This window comes from Temnothorax americanus, unplaced genomic scaffold, assembly GCF_048541705.1.
Source record: "Temnothorax americanus isolate GAGA-0224 unplaced genomic scaffold, ASM4854170v1 Scaffold67, whole genome shotgun sequence".
Taxonomy (NCBI): domain Eukaryota; kingdom Metazoa; phylum Arthropoda; class Insecta; order Hymenoptera; family Formicidae; genus Temnothorax; species Temnothorax americanus.
In genome coordinates, this window is record NW_027509789.1 from 211,843 (window position 1) to 235,714 (window position 23,872).

At 46.5% G+C, this 23,872-nt stretch overlaps 1 protein-coding gene and 2 pseudogenes across 1 annotated transcript; 1 reads left to right on the forward strand and 2 right to left on the reverse strand.

The window, feature by feature from the left end:
• Positions 1 to 300: 300 nt before the first annotated feature.
• LOC143905785 (sentrin-specific protease 1 pseudogene) lies at positions 301 to 1,128 on the forward strand (annotated as a pseudogene).
• Positions 1,129 to 9,860: 8,732 nt separating this feature from the next.
• LOC143905774 (E3 ubiquitin-protein ligase rnf146-like) lies at positions 9,861 to 10,413 on the reverse strand (annotated as a pseudogene).
• A 7,236-nt stretch (positions 10,414 to 17,649) lies between these two features.
• On the reverse strand, positions 17,650 to 18,475 carry LOC143905786 (uncharacterized). Its single transcript, XM_077421376.1, has 2 exons — positions 18,318 to 18,475; positions 17,650 to 18,202 (listed from the first exon to the last, which is right to left on the reverse strand). Exons 1-2 carry the CDS (start codon positions 18,473 to 18,475, stop codon positions 17,650 to 17,652), a joined length of 711 nt encoding a protein of 236 aa, XP_077277502.1.
• Between the last annotated feature and the right edge of the window lie 5,397 nt (positions 18,476 to 23,872).

Here is a 23,872-nt window from a genome sequence, read left to right on the forward strand (position 1 = left end):
TTTCCGTGGAGGTACACCCGGCCGAAAATTATTCATGAAAGAATCATATAAATGTTATAGAATTGAGCGCCGATGGTATGCAGGTATAATTTATGACTCACAATTGTCACATCTTTTAAAGAGTTCGAGATGAGCAAATAGCTTAGAATTGCGATCCAAAGGGTTTAAGAAATGTCACGTCTCTGTGACGTAGAAGAGGATAAAATGATAAAAAAAAGAGAAAAAGTGATTGAAGAAAACGATGAAGAAGAGCGTTAGAATTATAGTATGCTCAAGCAAGCAAGCGAGCAACTTGAAAATATGGCGCAATCTGATCGATGGAATTCGATAGAAGAATTAAGTGCGTGGGAAGAGTTAAATGTATGGGAAGAATTAAATGAGCAGCGATGCAATCAGATTATTAAGGTAAATATACAAATATACAAATTAATATTAAAAATAATGGAGTGTGATGTGATATAATTTTGTGACATAATTTTGTAACATCATACTTTTTTTGCCAAGGGTTTCCACAATATGGAGGTGGTTGTGGAAGGTTTCGGGCTGAAGCTCACGCAAAAGGATCTCTACACGCTGGCCGACTCAAATTGGCTGAACGACGAAATGATAAATTTTTATATGAACCTGCTGATTGCCAGAGGAACATCTTCCGACGCGTATCCGAAAGTGCACGCGATGAACACGTTTTTTTACCCAAAACTTATGTCGGGCGGTCACTCGTCGCTAAAGCGATGGACTAGGAAAGTGGACATATTTGCGCAGGATCTTGTGGTTGTGCCTCTACATTTGGACGTTCACTGGTGTATGGCAATAATAGATTTTCGCGATAAGACAATTGTTTATTACAACAGTATGGGCAGTGATAATCCGAAATGTCTGGCTGCGCTAAAACTATATTTACAAAATGAGAGTCTTGATAAAAAGAAACAACCTTATGATATGAGTGATTGGGAATTTTATTCCGCCAAGAACATTCCGCAACAGATAAATGGTAGCGATTGTGGTGTATTCTCTTGCATGTTCGCCGAGTACATCTGTGCAAACAGGGAGATAACGTTTACACAGGATGACATGCCGTACTTTAGAGACAAAATGTTTAGGGAAATAATAAATGGCAAACTTTTGTAAAAATTATATAATGAATAAATATTTGAAATATAAAATACAAAAATGTTAATTATATTAACATTAATATTCCTTCCATTAGTATTATACATATATACATGCATACATATATCATATTATATTATATTACACACATACATAGCTGAGTATGTCTGCATTCCAAAGAAATTTTGTAGCGAAAAGTTTCTTATGCAAATGTTATAGAATGGCATGCCTATGACAGGCAGCTATAATTTATGACCTGCAATTGTCTAACCCTTTGACGAGCTACGTGTCAGGAACATCCGTCCCCGTAGCTGCTCAGGTGGGGAAGGAGAGAGTAATGCTAAGACTCCATAGACGCGGAAACGCCATGCGGTAAAGTGCGTTGACCAATCAGAAGGCTGCCGCAAGTCGCCTGCGACAAATTCAAAATTTGTGATTGGTCAACGCACTCTGCCGAATGGCGTTTCCGCGCCTATGGAGTCTTAGCATAAAGATAGAAACAGTCAAAACTCTTTTACTCACGAACGCATGAGTGCAAGTACCTGAGATTTTGAGATTTGCTTCACCAGATGTGTAGATATACTATTATTGGTGGCGGGGGTATCTCTCAAAATGATGGCAAAAAATAGGGACGGACAAATTCTTTGTTTTTTTTTGTGGAAGTACATCCAGCCGATAATTATTCATGAAAAAGACATACAAATATTATATAATTGAGCGCCGATGACAGACTTCTATAATTTATGACCTACAATTGTCTCGTCCTTTGACGAGCTATGTGTCGGGGCATGGTTTATGTTACCATTCGGACAAAATTTTTTACTAATAAGCAAATAGCTTATTTACTTATTGAGACCTAAGGGTCTAAGGGATGCCACCTCTCAGTGACGTAGAAGTAGAAGAGAAAGAAATGATTAAGAAAAGAGAAAAAGCGATAAAAGAAAAGTATAAAACAATGAAAAATAGTGTTAAAATCATAGTATTCTCAAGCAAGCAAGCGAGCGAGCCAGCAGTCTTTGAAATCTTTGGATCGAAGGAAGATAGAGAATATGGAGCACGAGTTGTTGGAGCAAGAGTTAAAGGAGCAATCCGAGCGACTGAATTCGATCGAAGATTTTGCTGCGTGGGAGCAACGATGTGTTGAGTTTATCAAAGTGTTGGAAGAACAAAGCCGAAATAAACGGCCTCGATTATCAATCGACAACCAACATCGGCAACCAACTTCGTTGGTGGCTCAAATCGCACGACTCGAAGGTCTGAAAGATTCGGTACGTCAACGTTTCGTGCATGTTGGTGCAGGATATAGTGCGAGTGAGACAGGACTCAGATGGCGCGAGATAGATACGGTTTTCAAAAATCGCATATTGACTGATGCGGTGATCATAACCGATCACATTGAATCGCAAAAATTTCTTGAGGATGCGAGAAACATTGTATTAAATTATGTGTGGAACGTCATACAACAACATGACAGTGTAAAAATATACACAATGTTCAACGGTGAGTTTGTGGTGGGCGATAAACGCGCAAACAAAAGTATTTACTCGAGAAGCTATGAACTCCTTCGCGAGTCCAATTTGAAAGAGTGGTATGAGTTGCGCGCTATCGAGCCCACTTTAGCATCGCTGGAATTCCAGGAACGTGACAGCGGGTGGGCGTTGTCGCGTATACATAATTTAATGCTAAACATAAACAAATATAATCCATTGCGCACGGGGTGTTACATCGATTTACCACAAGAAATTAAATTAAAGAAAGCGGTGATCAACATACAATCAACGGACAATGCGTGCTTCGCGTGGTCGGTGGTCGCCGCACTGTATCCAGTTAAGCAAAATACCTGTAGAATAGTTTCGCACCCTCCTTATAAAAAAAAATTAAATTTAGAAGGCATTGAATTCTCAATGTCGTTGAGTCAAATTAAAAAATTTGAAGATCTCAACGGCATTTTCATCAATATATATGCCATCAAGAAAAACAAGGATCAACATACAATCTTACCAATACAGCTCACCGACCAAAAGATAAACAACAAACACGTAAATTTGTTGTACGTGGAAGACCCGCAAGATGCCAACGTGGGACATTTCGCCTAGATAAAAAATTTATCACGCCTTGTAAGCTCGCAGATTAATAAGAATGCACACAAAAAATACTTCTGCGATTGGTGAGTATATTTCTATTCTATGATATTTCTATTCTATGATATTTCATATTTTTCAATAAAAAATAATAAATTATTCTTTTTCGCAGATGTCTACACTATTTCAATTTGGGTGAAAAATTGGCAGCCCACACCGTCGACTGCCAGGAGATGAATAACTGTGCCATTCGACTGCCATGTGATAACGACAAGTGGTTGAGTTTCAAAAATCACAGCATGAAGGAGCGAGTCCCGTTCATCATATACGCGGACTTAGAATGCGCCCTGAAAAAAACGGAAGCGGATCCAGAAACGTCTGGTATCTATCAACATCATGAGGTATACAGCGTCGGGTATTACGTACGGTGCTCGTACGACGACTCGTTATCCGCGTATCGATGTCGTCGCGATAAAGATTGTATCACGTGGTTCGCCGAGGAGCTAAGACGTTTAGCTCACAACGTAAAGCCTATCTTGTCTACTAATATACCCATGGCGGATTTGACGCGAGACGAGTGGGGAAAATTTAACAGCGCAGCGCACTGTTACATGTGCGAGAAACCGTTCGCGCCAGACGACACGCGGGTAACGCGATTACTGTCATTTAACCGGTAGGTACCGATGAGGCCTCGCACATTCAGACTGTAACCTGAATTATAAAAATTTATATCACATTCCCATAGTTTTTCATAATTTATCAGGTTATGATTCACATTTTATTATAAATGAAATAGCAACTGCTTTTGAAAAACGTGTAGACTCACTTCCAATCACCAAAGAAAAATACATTTCGTTTACGAAAAATGTTAAAAGCACCGAAGACAAAGATATGAAAACTTGTGTCAAATTAAGATTCATCGACTCATACAAATTTCTTAGCACAAGTCTCGAAAAATTAGCATCCTTCCTCGATAAGGATAAGTTAAAAATTATACGTTCAAAATTTTTTGCGTTATCCGACCAAGATTTCGAATTATTGACGCGAAAAGGTGTCTTTCCATACGAGTACATTGACTGCGTCGAAAAGTTGGAGGACTCATGTTTACCACCGCGCGACTCGTTTTACAGTTTAATGACAGGTGACACCGTATCCGAAAGCGATTACGCGCACGCCGTGAACGTCTGGCAACGGTTCTCCATTCAAACCTTAGGTGAATACAACGATCTGTATATCTAAAGACCGATGTCTTGTTATTGGCCGACATATTTGAAAATTTTTGCGATAGCTGCGTCGCGAGTTATGAACTCGATCCGGCGCATTATTACACTCTACTGGGTTTCACGTGGGACGCTATGTTGAAGCATACGCGCATAAATTTTGAACTGCTCACGGACATTGATATGGTAATGTTTATCGAACGTGGTATTCGCGGCGGCCTCAGTCAATGTTCTGGTAAATACGCGCAAGCCAATAACAAGTACATGCAATCTCACGATCCATCGAAACCATCGTCATACCTTATGTATTTCGATGTAACAACTTGTACGGCTGGGTGATGTCAACCATTGCCCTACGCAGATTTTCGATGGGTCAACATCTCGAACTTTGATTTGAACGCAATCGCTTCGGATTCACCCACAGGTTATATTCTCGAAGTTGATCTCGAATATCCACAGTGTTTGCATAATGCGCACGCTGATCTACCGTTCTGTCCGACGAGCGATAAGCCGCCCGGCAAACGAGAGAACAAACTTGTCGCGACTTTATACAATAAAGAGCGTTACGTCATACACTATCGCAACCTACAGCAGTGAACGCGCCATGGCCTTCGCGTCACAAAGATACATCGCGTATTGCGATTCGCTCAATCTACGTGGCTCCGCGATTACATCAAACTCAATACGAAATTTAGAACGCAAGCAAAAAACGATTTTGAAAAGAATTTGTATAAATTAATGAACAACGCTGTATTCGGTAAAACTATGGAAAATATGCGCAATCACGTCGATGTAAGATTATTAACAAACTGGGACGGACGATACGGTGCGGAGGTAATGATCGCAAAACCAAACTTTCACAGCCGGAGCGTCTTTTCGGAGAATCTAGTAGCAATAGAAATGCAAAAACTCGAGGTAAAGTTCAACAAACCAATCTACGTGGGTATGTGCATCCTCGATATATCCAAGACATGTTTGTATTTCATCACGAGTACATGTTACCGTTGTATCGCGACAAGTGTAAAGTTATGTACACCGATACGGACAGTCTGACATATCACGTAGAGTGCGACGACGTATACAAAAGGATGAAACGCGACATCGAAAAATTCGACACAAGCGATTACGCGATCGACAACGCGTACGATATACCACTTGAGAACAAAAAGGTGCCAGGCTTAATGAAAGACAAAAACAATGGCGCGATCATGACGGAATTTGTTAGACACAGAGCGAAGATGTATGCGTTAAAAATGGATGGTAAAAAAACACAAAAAAAGCAAAAGGCGTCAAGAGTAACGTCGTAGCGCGTACTATAACGTTCGACGATTACACGCGGTGTCTGAAGGACAAAATTGAAATGACGCGACAGCAGTTCTGTATAAGATTAAAATTGCATGAAGTGCACACCATCCGCGAGACGAAAATCGCTCTGAGTCCGTACGACGATAAGCGATACATTATACCCGATTCGATCGATACGTTACCGTGGGGACATTATCAAATACCCCCTCCGAAAACGTAGTGTATTGTATCATTTGTATGTATAAAATGTAACAGTATAACGTAATGTATGTATATATGTATGTATGTATGTATGTATGTATGTAGGTATATACGTATGTATAGTAACGTAACGTAATGTAACATAAGGTAAGGTAATGTAACGTATATTACATTGTTGGAAGAAATATTAGTAGGGGGGTAACATATACTCTTGCCCCAGGGATCTTTCTTGCGGTTAGCGGGGTCTAAGGGGGCTTCGCTGCCGCGGGGGGTGTGCCGTAAGCGGTGGGCGAGGGGGTCGAGGGACTCGTTCGCGGTCGCTCTCGTCGTTTCCTCCTTTTGTTTTTCTTTTATTTTTCGTCGGAGGATGCGGTGAGCGGTTGTCGTCATTCTGGGTTTTTTCGGAGGATGCGGCGAGCGGTTGTCGTCATTCCGGGAAAGAGCGCGTCCGGCAGGGGGGTACGTCCACCGTTGAGACGACAAACGGGGGGGGGGTATAAATTAAACGGGCGCGCGAACGGCGCGGCAAACGATCATTTTCTACGAAGATTCTAGGGCGCGGTCGAGAGTTAATATATTTGTAAAAAAAAATACGGTATGGGAACGGACGGACGCTATTGCTTGTCGATGGTGCGTTTGCTTCGCGGCAGAGAAGTCGGATTTCGAAACGTACTAGCTGGCACTGACACGTGGTGTCCCAAGCATTGTATATGGCATATCAGTAGAACCGAACACAGGTGGGAAACTTTGGACTCATACGTCAAAACATGTTGGTGTATGGTTCGCGGCAGCGTCCGTAACGTTTACGACGAAGGATCGACGCACGGGATTATCTGGAGATCACTCGTGCCACGTTGGCTTATTGGAGACAAGCTCTGTTTACAGTGTGGAGGGAAGTGTAAAATAAAATGGGGTCCGCCAATATTTGTATCCCCATTCGCTCCGGGAATTCTATCGATGCCACGCGATATGTATGAGAGCATAATGAACTACTGCGTTCCGATTCAGGATAAAACGTGCGAGAAATAGCACACCTCGACGTGTCGACTTAACGAGATATCTGATTCGTCGCGAAATCGGAATCGCCGATCTCCGATCTCAACGGAGGTTTCTCGATATTTATGATTACGCCAAAACATTATCGTGGCGGACTGAAGATGGAGATTGTTATCTTGATATCGACGCGTTAGCGGTGCAAATGTAGCATCAGCGACGCGTATTTGAAAATGAACGATCGCCGCGATCACTCGTTCGCGGAATCGGACGACGAACTGCTCTGTCGCGAGCCCATGCCTAAGTTTTCGTCCGATTTGGACGACGAATCGGCGAGGGTCGACGCGTCGTCGTCGTCGTCAAACGCGCGCGCGTCGGTGGTGAGGGAAAACGCGCGATGGAATCTGGCTATCCATCATCTGCGAAGGGAAATCGGAGCGCGAAGCATTCGCGAGCAAAAGTGGATAGAGACGACGGAGGCAAACTCCGCTAGGGCAAACGATTATATGCGTTGCCTGCCCGTCGAGTATTATCTTTATTGCGAGACGGTGTACGGGGGAGAGAAGATATGTAGGATTCAAACCTACAGGTCTTGTCGTATCTTCGCTCGAGTGAGATTCAATGTTGCCGAGGGTGAATCCTTCTGGATGCGATGTGGAACGAGTGCGACGAGTGTCTCCGGCTCTTGCGGGAGGAGTGTCGAGTCGGACGCCCCAAGAAGCAAGGAAACACGGGAGCCGTTACCAGAGCGGCGGCTCTAATAGCGCGATTGGAAGGTTCGAGGGAGGATCTGCGTCGACGATTCGAACGCGCCGTGGGTGCCGGTTTAGACGGCGGAGGCGGCGGAGGATTTTCGTGGATTGAGATCGATACGGCGTTCCGACGCCGCGTACTGACCGGCGCTGTGACGAATTCGAGGTACATCGAACCCGCGCAATTTCTCGAAGACGCGAAGGACACCGTGCTTGAAAAAATGCGGGATAATGTGACCAGACACGGGTGTCTGAAGATCAACGTCATATTCAACGGGAAATTCGTAGCGGACGTTAAGACCGATGTGAAGAGTATCGCCACGCGGAACGAATAGCTTCTCCCGGGGTCCGATCTGGGCGAGTGGTACAATAGGCGCGTGCGCGACGCGATTCTAACGCGGTTGGACGAATTTCAGGAACGCGACAGCGGATGGGCGTTGTCGCAAATACTGAACCTAATGGTGAACGTGAACAAATGTAATCCTATGCGCGTGGGATGTTGGATGAAGACACCGCGAGGTATAAGACTTAAACAAGCGGTTGTCAACGTGCTATCGGAGAACGACGCGTGTTTCGCCCGCGCGGTAGTCGCCGCTCTTTATCCCGCCAAGCGGACCGCGGAACGACGCGACTCGTATCCCGATTACGCGACGGTGCTGAATCTCGACGGGATCGATTTTCCCATTGATCTGAAAAAAAATCGGAAAGTTCGAACGTCAGAACGACGTATCGATCAACGTGTTCGCAACTCGGGACGGAATTGAAAAGAAAGCTAAGTTTGGACGGGGCGCCGACGACAACGCGATCGTGCCTCAGCGGTTGACCGACGATAAGAGGGACAGGCACGTAAATCTGCTGTATCTGCGCGATACGCTGCGCGGCGTCAACGGGCCATTTCGCCTGGATGTCGCGACCACCAGTTAAATATTTTTAATACATTTTGCAACGCGCAATTCTTACCATGTTTTTCGCATCTTACAGTATTAGTAACATCTAGATTATTTAAAGATTCGATATCTTTATAATCTGTACCAAAAATCTCAATTTTTAGATTTTTTCTTGCTTTATTCTCAAACAGATCCACCAGCTATTCTCGTTTCTGGCATCCCTTGACGTACACAAGAGTCGACGTCTCATCGCTCTCTCCAAGTACGGCCGATGTAATTAGATGTTTCGCCATGCTGTACGGCATGTTTCCATCCTCCCATCGTAGTCCATGGTGATTTGCAATCAACCAGGAAGCGCATGACTTATCGGATTTCATGAGGAAACTCCATGGCATGAGACACGTAAAGATGTAATGTCCAGAACGGTCCCGTTTCTCAGAACCGCCAACTCTTTCACGACAAATTTCATCCCGACGGTAAATCCTTGCAGATCGATAAACGTCGGTACAATCATGTCGAAACCATGAAGCAATCTGTAACTTATCGCGGTACAACAGTGTCTCTTATATTGCAATATCTGCTGATATTTTAACGTAAAATTGTTATAAATTATTTAAATTTTTCACTTACGCCTTGAACATTTTGGCATAGTTGAAAAAACACATTTTCAACGCAATGTTCTAGTTCGAACAGGAAGAGTACGGTTGACGGTTTCATGTACAAGCTGGTGCCGCACGACGTCAATTCTACAATATCTGCGTCGCGTATTTTTAACGAGTTCCAAATCTCGAAACGCTAGCGATGATGGTGCCGGCGACTGCACGAGTCGCTGAATACCTGCACGTTTTTCGATGAATGTCACCCACATTGCATGAGGCAGAATTATTTGATTGCCTCGGTTATCGCCAATAAGTATATCCACAGAGGACATAGGTCCAGCGTTGATTCCAACATCCAAAAATTTATATGCGGTCGATGTCAAGGCAAATCTCTTTCCCAAAATACGAGGCGTGTAGCGGGGTTTGTCAAAACTGAAAAAATACAATTATGTTTATAAAAGTTTTTTTTGCACAAGTATATACAAAAATTAGCGGTACTTACTCATTGTGCTGTTTCTCGCACGTGACTCGATCATACGCTGAACAATATCGTGTGCAATGTTGAACATGATTGTGCATGCATGTATATACCCGATATCAAGTATTTGTATAATGCTGTATGAAACCAATGAATATAGTTGAATATGTTGTTAAATATGGGTTTGGAAGTGGATCTTCGATCTTAACGGACAAATAATCCATTTTACAAATTTTATTGTACACCCGAGACACCCTTGCACGGAGCATTTTTTCTGTCACGTTAGATATTACGTTTGTAACGTGGGTTGTATTTTCTATATATATTGACATTTCTTTTCAAAGTCAATTACGTAAAGCATGCCACAGATCAAAAGTTCGCATTGCGCGTCCCCTAGTTTGTAAATAGTCTCCAGATCATTGCTTGTCCTCGGATTATATTTCCACCAACCATTTCGACCTTCGTAAAACCATTGGTACTTTTCCTCGGGATGTTACGACTCTTTCTGAGGCTCCTCCACTTCCACCAGCTGAGGTCTCTCGAGAAAATCCGGTGGGATCTCTTGACGACGGGATATCGGACACCGCATGCTCTGATTAGCGACACCCTTTACGCACAGATAGCAATATATATGACTGCAGGGTAATCGTGCTGGATGGATACAAGGCTGCAGGCATACTGCACATTCTGGCACAACAGTGGGACCTTCTTTTTCCTCGGAATCCTTATCCTTCTCTTTAATGCTGCCGCCAAATTTCTCCGGCACGTCGAGCTTCGCTTGCGCCATGGCAGGACGAGTCGTGCGACCGCCGACAGAGTCAGAGTTCAGAGTCTCATCCGACGAAGCCCGATACAGCTCTCATGCATGAACGACATAGTGCAAATGCACCACCCGTTGAATAATAAAAAAATAGTACGCACACGCTTTTGTATGTAAATATAGTGCAACGATTTCCTCACGCGACACAATTCTTTCAATGACTTCTTTACGACCATCTTCTTCATCGCTGAAGTAATCACTGTCGCCCGTTAACGCGCGATCCATATCGGAATTATTGTCATCTCGCTATACTTTTTTCCAATCGACGTACCAACGCGTAGACTTTTAAATCACAGACTGTGATTTTGACTCGCTTCATTCTTTCTTATATACTTTTTCTATTCCTTTTCCTTTCGTTCCGACTAGAGCATCGCTATTGTTTCGTTTGTTTTAATGCATGGTGTGCATACATTGCTAATTTTGCAATTTCGCATAAATCAATGGAGCGATATTGTTTTCAAGAACATGTCGCGACATGTCTCGCGATGATTTCATCGAACACGTGCAAAACTGCAAATTTTGCAAATAGCGCCGATGAATGGCTGCTGCAATTATACAAATCAAATCACCGAAAGTCAATGGTATGATAACGTTTTCAAGAACATACGTGTCTCGCAATAATTTCATCGAACACGTGCAAAACTGCAAATCGTACATTTTTCGATTAAAAAGCAAACGATGCATCATTAGTAGGATATAAAATGACAAATCTGGAGAATACGCTCAGTAGTCGAGAATTGGAAGTCGTGAGTACAACAAATTGTGTTAGAAAAAAGATCGTGTAACAACATGTATTTTGTAGAAATACCGCGAAAAATTAAATTGAAAAGAACGGTGATGAACGTGCAATCAATAGACAATGCATGTTTCACATGGTCAGTGGTGGCTGCTCTGCATCCAGCCCAAAGAAATGCAGAACGGGAATCGTCGAATCCACATTACACGTCGGTGCTAAATCTTACGGACATTGAGCTTCCAATGACGTTGAATCAAATTAAAAATTTTAAAAATCACAACGACATCTCCATTAACGTGTTTAGCATCGAGAAAAAAAACATGGAACTTGCAATCCTGCCAATACGGGTTACTGATCGAAAGATGGACAGACATGTAAATCTGCTGTACATGCATGACGATAACGTGAGACATTTTGCATGGATTAAGAACCTATCCCGCCTCGTGAGCTCGCAAATCAACAGGCACCGTGGTCGGAAATACTTTTGCGATCGGTAAGTATACATCCTAATGAATTATAAAAATAATTTTTACGTGAAAGATATATAAAAAATTTCATTATTTACAGATGTTTGCACTATTTCTACACGAGCGAGAAATTGGAAGCCCACACCGTCGACTGTCGGGAGATGAACGACTGCGCGATCAAGTTACCGAGCGATGACGACAAATGGTTGATTTTTAAGAATCACAGCAGGCGTGCATAAAATCCAAACAATACAAAATGTACACCTTGTCTGAAACGAAAATAGCTCTAAGTCCGTACGACGATAAGCGATACATTATACCCGGCTCTACCGAGACGCGCGCCGCCATGGGGGCATTATAAAATGCCATCGTAAATATATATTGTAATTACATTTAGATATGTATGAAAATAAATGACTCATTTTTGTATGTATAATATGTTTTTATATTGTAATACATTTTTACAATACATTGTTCATGTGTATTTATGAATTATGTGAATTATCAAATCCGAACCACTTTACATAAACCTTATCCCCCCTTTTACGCAAAACTTTTTCAACGAGATGCACGTCGGGATTAACAACGCGATGTAACTCGTATTCGTAGAACCCGCCGGCGACGGGTTTTCCGCAGGAATCTTCCAATAGATACGTCACGGGATTAGTTTTCAGCACTTTGACAATTCTAAACACCTCCGTGGTCCAATTTGATGTGTGTATCCTTTCTTGAAAATTGTCTTGAATTTATTCACGCGTACCGAGTCGCCTACTTTGAATCGCGCGGGAGCAGCGATCTTTACGTGGCTGTACACCGTTGTTAGGAGCTTGTCGGCGATCGCGGGGGGTAACATCGATGGGTCGCATGCCGATAGTTCGATGCTTTCGCGCGTTGTAATCCGATACGAGACCCGGCAGCGAGTCAATCCATTTGTAATTTCCATTGCGCGTAAACATTTTCCACATGTCGTTCTTGAGCGTGCGATTGAATCGTTCGACGACCGATGCCTTCATTACGGAATAGGTCGAATAGTGATTGATATTATGTTTTTTCAAAAGTTACAGCACGTTTGCGTTGTAAATTTCTTTCCCCTTGTCAGTCTGCAGATTTTTCAGGCATCTCCCGCCGTCTCAAATTATTTTCACAATCGCCGTAGTAACCTCGGTTCTGCTCTTGGCCTTTTGAGCGGTACGGCCCATGCGTGCTTGCTCAGCACGTCGATAACGGTGAGTATTTAGCGGTAGCCTTTGTTGAATCGCGTGTATGGGCACATCTCGACCACATCCGCCTGCCACAGGTCATCGTATCCGCGCACTATGACGCGTCTTCGCGAATAATTTCTTCTCGCAGGAGCATGTAATTCTCCCACCAGCCTCTGTTTCTCAGTTGATTGTTTCTTACTAGCTATGGGCGCTTATATCTTAACTTACTTACGCTTGTGGTTAGGGTGCGCATAGGAAAGGCCCAAGGATAGTGAATCGCAAGAGGGTAGTCAATAGGAGACAGATATACATTATATACATATATTTACAGGTTATACATCTGTATGTGTGTCTGTGTGTACTTTATTGTGGTGGTATGTCGATCGGCCGCCCCGGTGTTTCGCTTGCGTCCCCTGGTCCCTCAGCTTCTTCGGGCTCGTCTGCGTGGCCTGGTCCCGTAGCGCTGGTCGTCCTCTGCCGCAGGTGCACGGGGATGGCTTCGTTGACGGTGGCAAATTCTCCTTTTCGCCGGTGAGGTCCAGGAACGCCCCTGACGTCGGTGGTCGGTCCGAGGTCGTCCGGCGGCTGACGCTTTTGCCGGGTTTCGTCGTGTTGGCCGGCGCGTCCGATAAAACGACCGGCCTTCGGCGTACGACGATCACACTAGGTGACCGGGCGCGTTTCGGAGGGCGGTTTAATTGTATGCCCTGAAAAGGGCAGATTGCGCCAGGTCGTGGCGATGATTCCGCGTCCAGGTTCGGAAGGCCCGTTGGTGACGGTGGAGGTACTGGCTCAACCGGGCGGATGAGCCTGGAGTAGGGATTGCTCCCTGGAAGCGGCGGCGGTGGCACGTACCTCGCGGGCCGGATACCGCGGGTATACGGCGTCCAAGCGCCGTATCTTTGGCGACTAGCGCCAAGGTGTGGCCGCGTGGAGATGTCGTCTCGGCCCTTCCTGGCGGTAACCCGGAGCGGCGTTGGTCGCGTCTTGCGACGTGTGGCCGGGTTATTTCCGTCCTCCGGAGGAGGAGGGAAAGGTCGCTCCTTTGTAAACCGCGGCGTGGTGATGCTGGTGCCGGCGCGTGGATAATTGTCAGGCGACTAGCGCCTTCTCAAGGTCGAATCTGAGCTGTGTTTGCTGCGTCGCCTCCTTATATACCGTAGGCGACCGGAGCGCCGTCTGGCGGTATCGAGTGTCGTCGTTGTCGCCGTCGTCGCCTATTGGTGGGCGCGAGGCGCCGGCGTTTAACGCCTAGGAGTCGTTTGGGCGATTGACGCCGAGGACTCACGGCGATTGACGCCGAGGATTCCAGGCGATTTACGCCGAGAAGTTGTGGCGATTAACGCCGCGGGGTTACGAACTCTTCTTGCGCGAAGAGTTCTGTCTACTGATATCGGCGACTGGCGCCAAGGAACTGGTTTTGGGCTCCCGCTGAGCCTCCTATTATACTATGCCTGGTTGTAAATGAAACACGAGTTAGCCGCTCTCTTGATGCGGCGCGTAGCGGCGTCGCTGCGAACTTACCGTCGCGTCGGTAAGTCGGTGCGCTGCACAATTAGATGCGCGAACGCGCTTTTTCGGTGGCGTAGACCGCCACATTACCCCCTTCGTTGTATTATGTTACCTGAAATCGCACGGTTTTGTGCGATACTCTGCCGCTTCGTGTTCTGACCTCCGTAGGTGCTGGAGTGTCAGGCTGAAGGTGCTGGAGCTTCTCTGGAGGTTTTTCGGTTTGCTCGTGATCTACTAGTATGTAGGCGGGTTTAAGACGGTCTGTTGTTACGTGGACGGATTTTCCGTTAATCCGTAACTTAAAGACCTTTTCGCCTCGGCTGAGGACTTCGTATGGGCCATCAAAGGTGGGTTGCAGAGCCCGCGTTGGTGCGTCGTGCCTGAGGAACACATGTGAGGAGCTTTCAAGATTTTTATGCTCGAATGTAGCGGGCGAACCGTGCCTCTTGATTGGTTGTGGCCGTAGACTTTGCATCGTTTGTCTGAGTTTTTGGATGAAGTCGTTTGTATCAATTGGTTGTGGAGTTTCTTGTAGAAATTCTCCCGGAAGTCTCAATGTCTCTCCGTAGACGAGTTCCGCGGGAGTTGCGTGGAGATCTTCCTTGAATGCTGCTCGGATGCCCATCATGACGACGGGTAATACTTCGGTCCAAGCTTCCGTTGCGTGGCATTTGATGGCCGTTTTAATCTGCCGATGCAGGCGTTCGACCATGCCGTTGGCTGCGGGGTGATAGGCTGTCGTGTGTATATGCGTAGTGCCTGTGAGCCTTGTAAGCTGACGGAACAGGTCGGCCTCAAATTGCCTCCCCTGATCCGTAGTGACCCGCGTAGGTGTGCCGAATCTCGTAATCCAGTGTGTAAAGAGATTCTGGGCGACTGTTTCTGCAGTAATGTCTGTAACCGGTATGGCTTCAGGCCATTTGGTGAACCGGTCAATAATTGTAAGGCAGTATCGGTAGCCTCTTGAGACAGGTAATGGTCCGACGAGGTCCATATGAATATGCTCGAACCGTCGTGTGGGGCCGATGAATTGTCCGAGAGGCGATCGGTTGTGCCTATGAACTTTCGATTTTTGGCAGGCGAGACATGCTCGTGCCCACTCTTGGCAGTCGGCTTTAATGCGTGGCCAGACGTACCTCTGTGCGACTAATTTCGCTGTCGCTTTAACTCCTGGATGCGATAAGCTGTGCAATGACTGGAACACTTGTCTCCTGAATTGTTGCGTAACGAAGGGACGTGCTATTGGGGTTGACGTGTCGCAGTACAGTGCTGCACTGGTTCCAGGTATCAGAATCTTAGTGAGCTTGAGCGAAGAGTTCCCTTGTAATAGGTCTTGGACCTCGGTATCCTCCTCCTGTGCTCTGGATAGATCCTCTAGGTTGATTGCTGCGTGGATCTCTTCGATCCTTGAGAGGGCATCAGCGACGACGTTATCTTTGCCTGAGATATGGCGTATATCGGTGGTGAACTGACCGATGTATTGTAAGTGTCGTGCTTGCCTGGGAGAGCTGTGCAGCAGATCCTGCTGGAAAGCGTATGTGATCGGTTTATGGTCAGTGAAGACCGTGAAGAGCCTTCCTTCTAGCATGTGCCGGTAGTGTTTGATGGCGGCGTAGATTGCTAGTAACTCCCTGTCGTATGGGCTGTATTTCCTCTGAGCCGGATTCAGCTTTTTACTGAAAAAGGCTAGTGGTTGCCATTCTGTTCCGTCCCGCTGCTGAATAACTGCTCCAATGGCTGTATCGGATGCGTCAGTTGTAAGGATGATTTCTGCCTCCGGCTTCGGGTGAGCCAACATAGTTGCACGAGACAGGCTGTCCTTACATTTTTCGAAGGCTGCTTCTAATTCAGCGTTCCAAGTTATTGGAGCCTTCTTTTTCGTTTTCGGGTCGCCAAGTAAGCCATTTAGAATTGCTTGATCCTTGGCGGCTTCGGGGATGAATCTGCGGTAAAAATTTAGGGTTCCCAGGAATCGTCGGAGTTGTTGGACGTCCTCCGGTTTCGAGAACTTCTTGATCGCTTCGATCCTCTCTGGCGGAGGTCGTGTGCCCTTTTCTGAGACCTCGTAGCCGAGAAACAGGACCTTTTTCGCGCCGAAGACGCATTTGGCAGGATTTAGAATGATACCGTATTCTTGCAGTTTTTTAAATAATATGCGCAAATGCTCTTTGTGCTCTTCTTCATCTTTGGACGCGACGAGGACATCGTCAATATAATCGTAGCAGAAATCCAGGTCCTTTGTGACTTCGTGGATGAAGCGTTGAAAAGTTTGTGCGGCATTGCGTAACCCGAATGGCATGAAAAGGAACTCGAACAAACCGAAGGGCGTGGTTATAGCCGTCTTCGGAATGTCGTCCGGGTTAACGGGTATTTGGTTATATGCTCGCACAAGATCTAATGTTGAGAAGATCTTTTTCCCGTGTAACGATTGCGAGAAGTCTTCTATATGTGGGATCGGATATCGATCCGGTACCGTCGTCGGGATCTCACCGCTTACGACGGCACGGCGTCTAACGGTCGAACATGAGTTTCGCGAGTTCGATGTCGAGACTCGGAATCGTCTGTAGACGACTTAGGTTTGCATTGAGCCCCCTGTAATCTCCACAAGATCTCCAGGAGTTGCCTTTCTTAGGTACCATGTGTAGCGGTGCTGACCATGGGCTTTTTGAAGGTCGTATGATCCCTTCTTGTAGCAAGAGATCGAACTCGGCCCTGGCTGCCTTTAATTTGTCAGGAGCTAACCGACGGGGACGGCATGCTACTGGCGGGCCATCCGTGGTTTTGATATGATGCAGTGTGGCGTGTTTTACCGTACGCGTCTTGGTAGTAGCCTTTGTAATCTCTGGAAATTCTGCCAAGATTCGGTGGTATTCGTTTTCGATTGCCAACACTCTGATCGATTCTGCAGCCCCTCTTTCTGCCGTGCCTTTTATGCGTAGACTCGTCCTACCATCGAGAAGGATGCCTTTTTGTAGGTCCGGTAGGAGATGATAGTGGGCGAGAAAATCGGCTCCGATGATGGGCTGTGTGACGTTAGCGACGATGAAACGCCATGGGAATGCACGTCGTAACCCAAGATCTGGCTGTAATGTGGTCGAGCCGTATGTAGTGATTGTCGAGCCGTTAGCGGCGTAGAGTTCGTAGGTTGTAGGCGCGATGTATCCTGCTGTCATAGAGCGAGGGAATACACTCACGTCTGATCCTGTATCGATTAGGAACCGCTTTTTAGTTTCTCTGCATGTGACGAATAGGCGGCGAGGGCTTGGGGCTGGTCTACTGGCCGCCATCAGTGACCGCCCTGGTCTTTTTCCGACTTGTAGGTGCACGGCTGCGTGCATTTCTTCGCCTTTTCACCAAATCGGTTATGGTAATAGCAATGCTTGTTGTTTTTATCGTCCTTCTTTTCCTTGGACGTTCCGCGGTTGCGGCTTTGGCTGCGGCTTCGGCTTCGACTTCTGTCGTTACCGTGTTGCCGAGATTTATCCCTCGAAAGTCGCGTGGAGAGCTGAGCGACTTGTTTTGTCAAAGCCTGGATTTGTGCCTCCAGTGATTCTCTCGGGACTGCTGATGTAGCTGTGGCTGCTACAACGGCCTTGTTGGTCATTTCGTGGATGCGATCGGCCTGTTCAGCTACGCTGTTAAGGGGATCTTCGGCTCGAGTGGCTAGCACAGTCTGCATTGTTGTAGGCAGTCTTCCGAGCCAGAGAGTACGCAGCAGACTGTCGGGTATGTTTTCACCCGCTAGTGTACGGAGATGTCGCAGGAATTGAGTCGGTCTGCGATCTCCTAATTCTTCGTGCTCCAAGAGTTGACGTGTGCTCTTGGGAAACAGACATTCGCTGTATAAAAGCTCTCTTGACAGTCCCGTATTTGTCAGCTTTGGGGGGCTGTGTGATGACGTCTTTGATCTCCTTTATTTGACGAGAGTCCAGTTGTGAGATGGCGTATGAGTACTTTGTAGAATCTTGAGTTACGCCACTGAGGACGAATTGTCCTTCCAGTTGTGCGAACCATAGCTCGGGTTCGTCACTCCAAAACGGAGGTATGCGTATTGCGACTTTGCTCACGCTTTCCTCGGTTATCTGTATTCTTCCGTTGCCTCCCGTTGCCATTGTACTACCTTTGCGATCACGTCGGGGTCACCAATTTATGGGCGCTTATATCTTAACTTACTTACGCTTGTGGTTAGGGTGCGCATAGGAAAGGCCCAAGGATAGTGAATCGCAAGAGGGTAGTCAATAGGAGACAGATATACATTATATACATATATTTACAGGTTATACATCTGTATGTGTGTCTGTGTGTACTTTATTGTGGTGGTATGTCGATCGGCCGCCCCGGTGTTTCGCTTGCGTCCCCTGGTCCCTCAGCTTCTTCGGGCTCGTCTGCGTGGCCTGGTCCCGTAGCGCTGGTCGTCCTCTGCCGCAGGTGCACGGGGATGGCTTCGTTGACGGTGGCAAATTCTCCTTTTCGCCGGTGAGGTCCAGGAACGCCCCTGACGTCGGTGGTCGGTCCGAGGTCGTCCGGCGGCTGACGCTTTTGCCGGGTTTCGTCGTGTTGGCCGGCGCGTCCGATAAAACGACCGGCCTTCGGCGTACGACGATCACACTAGGTGACCGGGCGCGTTTCGGAGGGCGGTTTAATTGTATGCCCTGAAAAGGGCAGATTGCGCCAGGTCGTGGCGATGATTCCGCGTCCAGGTTCGGAAGGCCCGTTGGTGACGGTGGAGGTACTGGCTCAACCGGGCGGATGAGCCTGGAGTAGGGATTGCTCCCTGGAAGCGGCGGCGGTGGCACGTACCTCGCGGGCCGGATACCGCGGGTATACGGCGTCCAAGCGCCGTATCTTTGGCGACTAGCGCCAAGGTGTGGCCGCGTGGAGATGTCGTCTCGGCCCTTCCTGGCGGTAACCCGGAGCGGCGTTGGTCGCGTCTTGCGACGTGTGGCCGGGTTATTTCCGTCCTCCGGAGGAGGAGGGGAAGGTCGCTCCTTTGTAAACCGCGGCGTGGTGATGCTGGTGCCGGCGCGTGGATAATTGTCAGGCGACTAGCGCCTTCTCAAGGTCGAATCTGAGCTGTGTTTGCTGCGTCGCCTCCTTATATACCGTAGGCGACCGGAGCGCCGTCTGGCGGTATCGAGTGTCGTCGTTGTCGCCGTCGTCGCCTATTGGTGGGCGCGAGGCGCCGGCGTTTAACGCCTAGGAGTCGTTTGGGCGATTGACGCCGAGGACTCACGGCGATTGACGCCGAGGATTCCAGGCGATTTACGCCGAGAAGTTGTGGCGATTAACGCCGCGGGGTTACGAACTCTTCTTGCGCGAAGAGTTCTGTCTACTGATATCGGCGACTGGCGCCAAGGAACTGGTTTTGGGCTCCCGCTGAGCCTCCTATTATACTATGCCTGGTTGTAAATGAAACACGAGTTAGCCGCTCTCTTGATGCGGCGCGTAGCGGCGTCGCTGCGAACTTACCGTCGTGTCGGTAAGTCGGTGCGCTGCACAATTAGGTGCGCGAACGCGCTTTTTCGGTGGCGTAGACCGCCACACTAGCCATGACGATGACGCGCAACTGACGCAGAGATCAGATGTACGTTCTTATCTATTCGCGATGATTCGCAATCACATCTTGAATCATCTTTTGAATCTTTAAAACGTCTTTAAAAACATCCAGTTTCAACTGACTTTAACTGAAAAAAACTGGATGTTTTTAAAGACGTTTTAAAAATTCAAAAATGATTCAAGATGTAATTGAAAATCATCGCGAATAGATAAGAACGTACATCTGATCTCTGCGTCAGTTGCGCGTCATCGTCATGGCTAGTAAAAAACAATCAACTGAGGAACAGAAGCTGGTGGAAGAATTACATGCTCCTGCGAGAAAAAATTATTTCGTTTCAGACAAGGTGTACATTTTGTGTTGTTTGGATCTTATGCACGCCTGCTGTGATTCTTAAAGGTCAACCGTATGTCGTCATCGCTCAGTAACTTGATCGCGCAGTCGTTCATCTCCCGACAGTCGACGGTGTGGGCTTCCAATTTCTCGCTCGTGTAGAAATAGTGCAAACATCTATAAATAATAAAATTTTTTATATATGTTTTACGTAAAAATTATTATTATTATTTATTAAGATGTATACTCACCGATCGCAAAAGTATTTCCGACCACGGTGCCTGTTGATTTGCGAGCTTACGAGGCGGGATAGGTTCTTAATCCATGCAAAATGTCTCACGTTATCGTCATGCATGTACAGCAGATTTACATGTCTGTCCATCTTTCGATCAGTAACCCGTATTGGCAGGATTGCAAGTTCCATGTTTTTTTTCTCAATGCCAAACACGTTAATGAAGATGTCGTTCTGATTTTCAAAATTTTTAATTTGATTCAACGTCATTGGAAGCTCAATGTCCGTAAGATTTAGCACCGACGTGTAATGTGGATACGACGATTCCCGTTCTGCATTTCTTTGGGCTGGATGCAGAGCAGCCACCACTGACCATGTGAAACATGCATTGTCTATTGATTGCACGTTTATCACCGTTTTCTTCAATTTAATTTTTCGCGGTATTTCTACAAAATACATGTTATTACACGATCTTTTTTCTAACACAATTTCTTGTACTCACGACTTCCAATTCTTGACTACTGAGCGTATCCCCCAGATTTGTCATTTTATATCCTACTAATGATGCATCGTTTGCTTTTTTATCGAAAAATGTACGATTTGCAGTTTTGCACGTGTTCGATGAAATCATTGCAAGACACGTATGTTCTTGAAAACGATATCATACCATTGACTTTCGGTGATTTGATCTGTATAATTGCAGCAGCCATTCATCGGCGCTATTTGCAAAATTTGCAGTTTTGCACGTGTTCGATGAAATCATCGTGAGACATGTCGCGACATGTTCTTGAAAACAATATCGCTCCATTGACTTATGCGAAATTGCAAAATTTGCATTGTTTGCACATCATGCACTAAAACAGAAGAAACAATATGCGATGCTCTAGTGGAAACGAGAGGAAAAAGCAATAGAAAAAGTATATAAGAAAGAATGAAGCGAGTCAAAATCACAGTCTGTGATTTAAAAGTCTACGCGTTGGTACATCGATTGGAAAAAAGTATAGCGAGATGACAATAATTCCGATATGGATCGCGCGTTAACGGACGACAGTGATTACTTCAGCGATGAAGAAGATGGTCGTAAAGAAGTCACTGATAGAATTGTGTCGCGTGAGAAAATTGTTGCACTATATTTACATACAAAAGAATGTGCGTACTATTTTTTTTATTATTCAACGGGAGGTGCACTTGCACTATGTCGTTCATGCATGAGAGCTGTATCGGGCTTCGTCGGATGAGACTCTGAACTCTGACCTGTCGGCGGTCGCGCGACTCGTCCTGCCATGGCGCAAGCGAAACTCGACGTGCCGGAGAAATCTGGCGGCAGCATTAAAGAGAAGGATAAGGATTCCGAGAAAAAGGAAGGTCCCACTGTTGTGCCAGAATGCGCAGTATGCCTGCAGCCTTGTATCCATCCAGCACGATTACCCTGCAGCCATGTATACTGCTGTCTGTGCGTAAAGGGGGTCGAGTCGTAACATTCCGAGGAAGAGTACCAATGGTTTTACGAAGGTCGAAATGGTTGGTGGAAATATAATCCGAGGACAAACAATGATCTGGAGACTATATACAAACTAGGGGACGCGCAATGCGAACTTTTGATCTGTGGCATGCTTTACGTAATTGACTTTGAAAAGAAATGTCAATATATATAGAAAATACAACCCACGTTACAAACGTAATATCAAACGTGACAGAAAAGATGCTCCGTGCAAGGGTGTCTCGGGTGTACAATAACATTTGTAAAATGGATTATTTGTCCGTTAAGATCGAAGATCCACTTCCAAACCCATATTTAACAACATACTCAACTATATTTATTGGTTTCATACAGCATTTTACAAATATTCGTTCCGTGTGGCGATACTCTTCACGTCGGTCTTAACGTCCGCTACAAATTTCCCGTTGAATATGACGTTGATCTTCAGACACCCGTGTCTGGTCATATTATCCCGCACTTTTTCAAGCACGGTGTCTTTCGCGTCTTCGAGAAATCGCGCGGGTTCGACGTACCTCGAATTCGTCACAGCGCCGGTCAGTACGCGGCGTCGGAACGCCGTATCGATCTCGATCCACGAAAATCCTCCGCCGCCTCCGCCGTTTAAACCAACACCCACGGCGCGTTCGAATCGTCGACGCAGATCCTTCCTCGAACCTTCCAATCGCGCTATTAGAGCCGCCGCTCTGGTAACGGCTCTCGTGTTTCCTCGCTTCTTGGGGCGTCCGACTCGACACTCCTCCTGCAAGAGCCGGAGACAATCGTCGCATCGTCGTCTCCACGCGCGGTATCCGTCCGCGTCGCGGACGTCCGCGGCGAGCAACTCGTCGCACTCGTTCCACATCGCATCCAGAAGGATTCACCCTCGGCAACGTTGAATCTCACTCGAGCGAAGATACGACGAGACCTGTAGGTTTGAATCCTACATATCCTCTCTCCTCCGTACACCGTCTCGCAATAAAGATAATACTCGACGGGCAGGCAACGCATATAATCGTTTGCCCTAGCGGAGTTTGCTTCCGTCGTCTCTATCCACTTTTGCTCGCGAATGCTTCACGCTCCGATTTCTCTTCGCAGATGATGGATAGCCAGATTCCATCGCGCGTCTTCCCTCACCACCGACGCGCGCGCGTTTGACGACGACGACGACGCGTCGACCCTCGCCGATTCGTCGTCCGAATCGGACGAAAACTTAGGCATGGGCTCGCGACAGAGCAGTTTGTCGTCCGATTCCGCGGACGAGTGATCGCGGCGATTGTTCATTTTCAAATACGCGTCGCTGATGCTACATTTGCACCGCTAACGCGTCGATATCAAGATAACAATCTCCATCTTCAGTCCGCCACGATATTGTTTCGGCGTAATCATAAATATCGAGAAATCTCCTCGCGACGAATCAGATATCTCGTTAAGTCGACACGTCGAGGTGTACTATTTCTCGCACGTTTTATTCTAAATCGGAACGCAGTAGTTTATTATGTTCTCATACATATCGAGGTGGCATCGGTAGAATCCCCGGAGCGAATGGGGATACAAATATTGGCGGACCCCATTTTATTTTACACTTTCCTCCACACTGTAAACAGAGCTCGTCTCCAATAGGCCAACGTGGCACAAGTGATCTCCAGATAATCCCGTGCGTCGATCCTTCGTCGTAAACGTTACGGACGCTGCCGCGAACCATACACCAACATGTTTTGACGTATGAGTCCAAAGCTTCCCACCTGTGTTCGGTTCTACTGATATGCCATATACAATGCTTGGGACACCACGTGTCAGTGCCAGCAAGTACGTTTCGAATTCCGACTTCTCTGCCGCGAAGCAAACGCATCATCGACGAGCAATAGCTCCGTCCGTTCCCATACCGTATTTTTTTTACAAATATATTAACT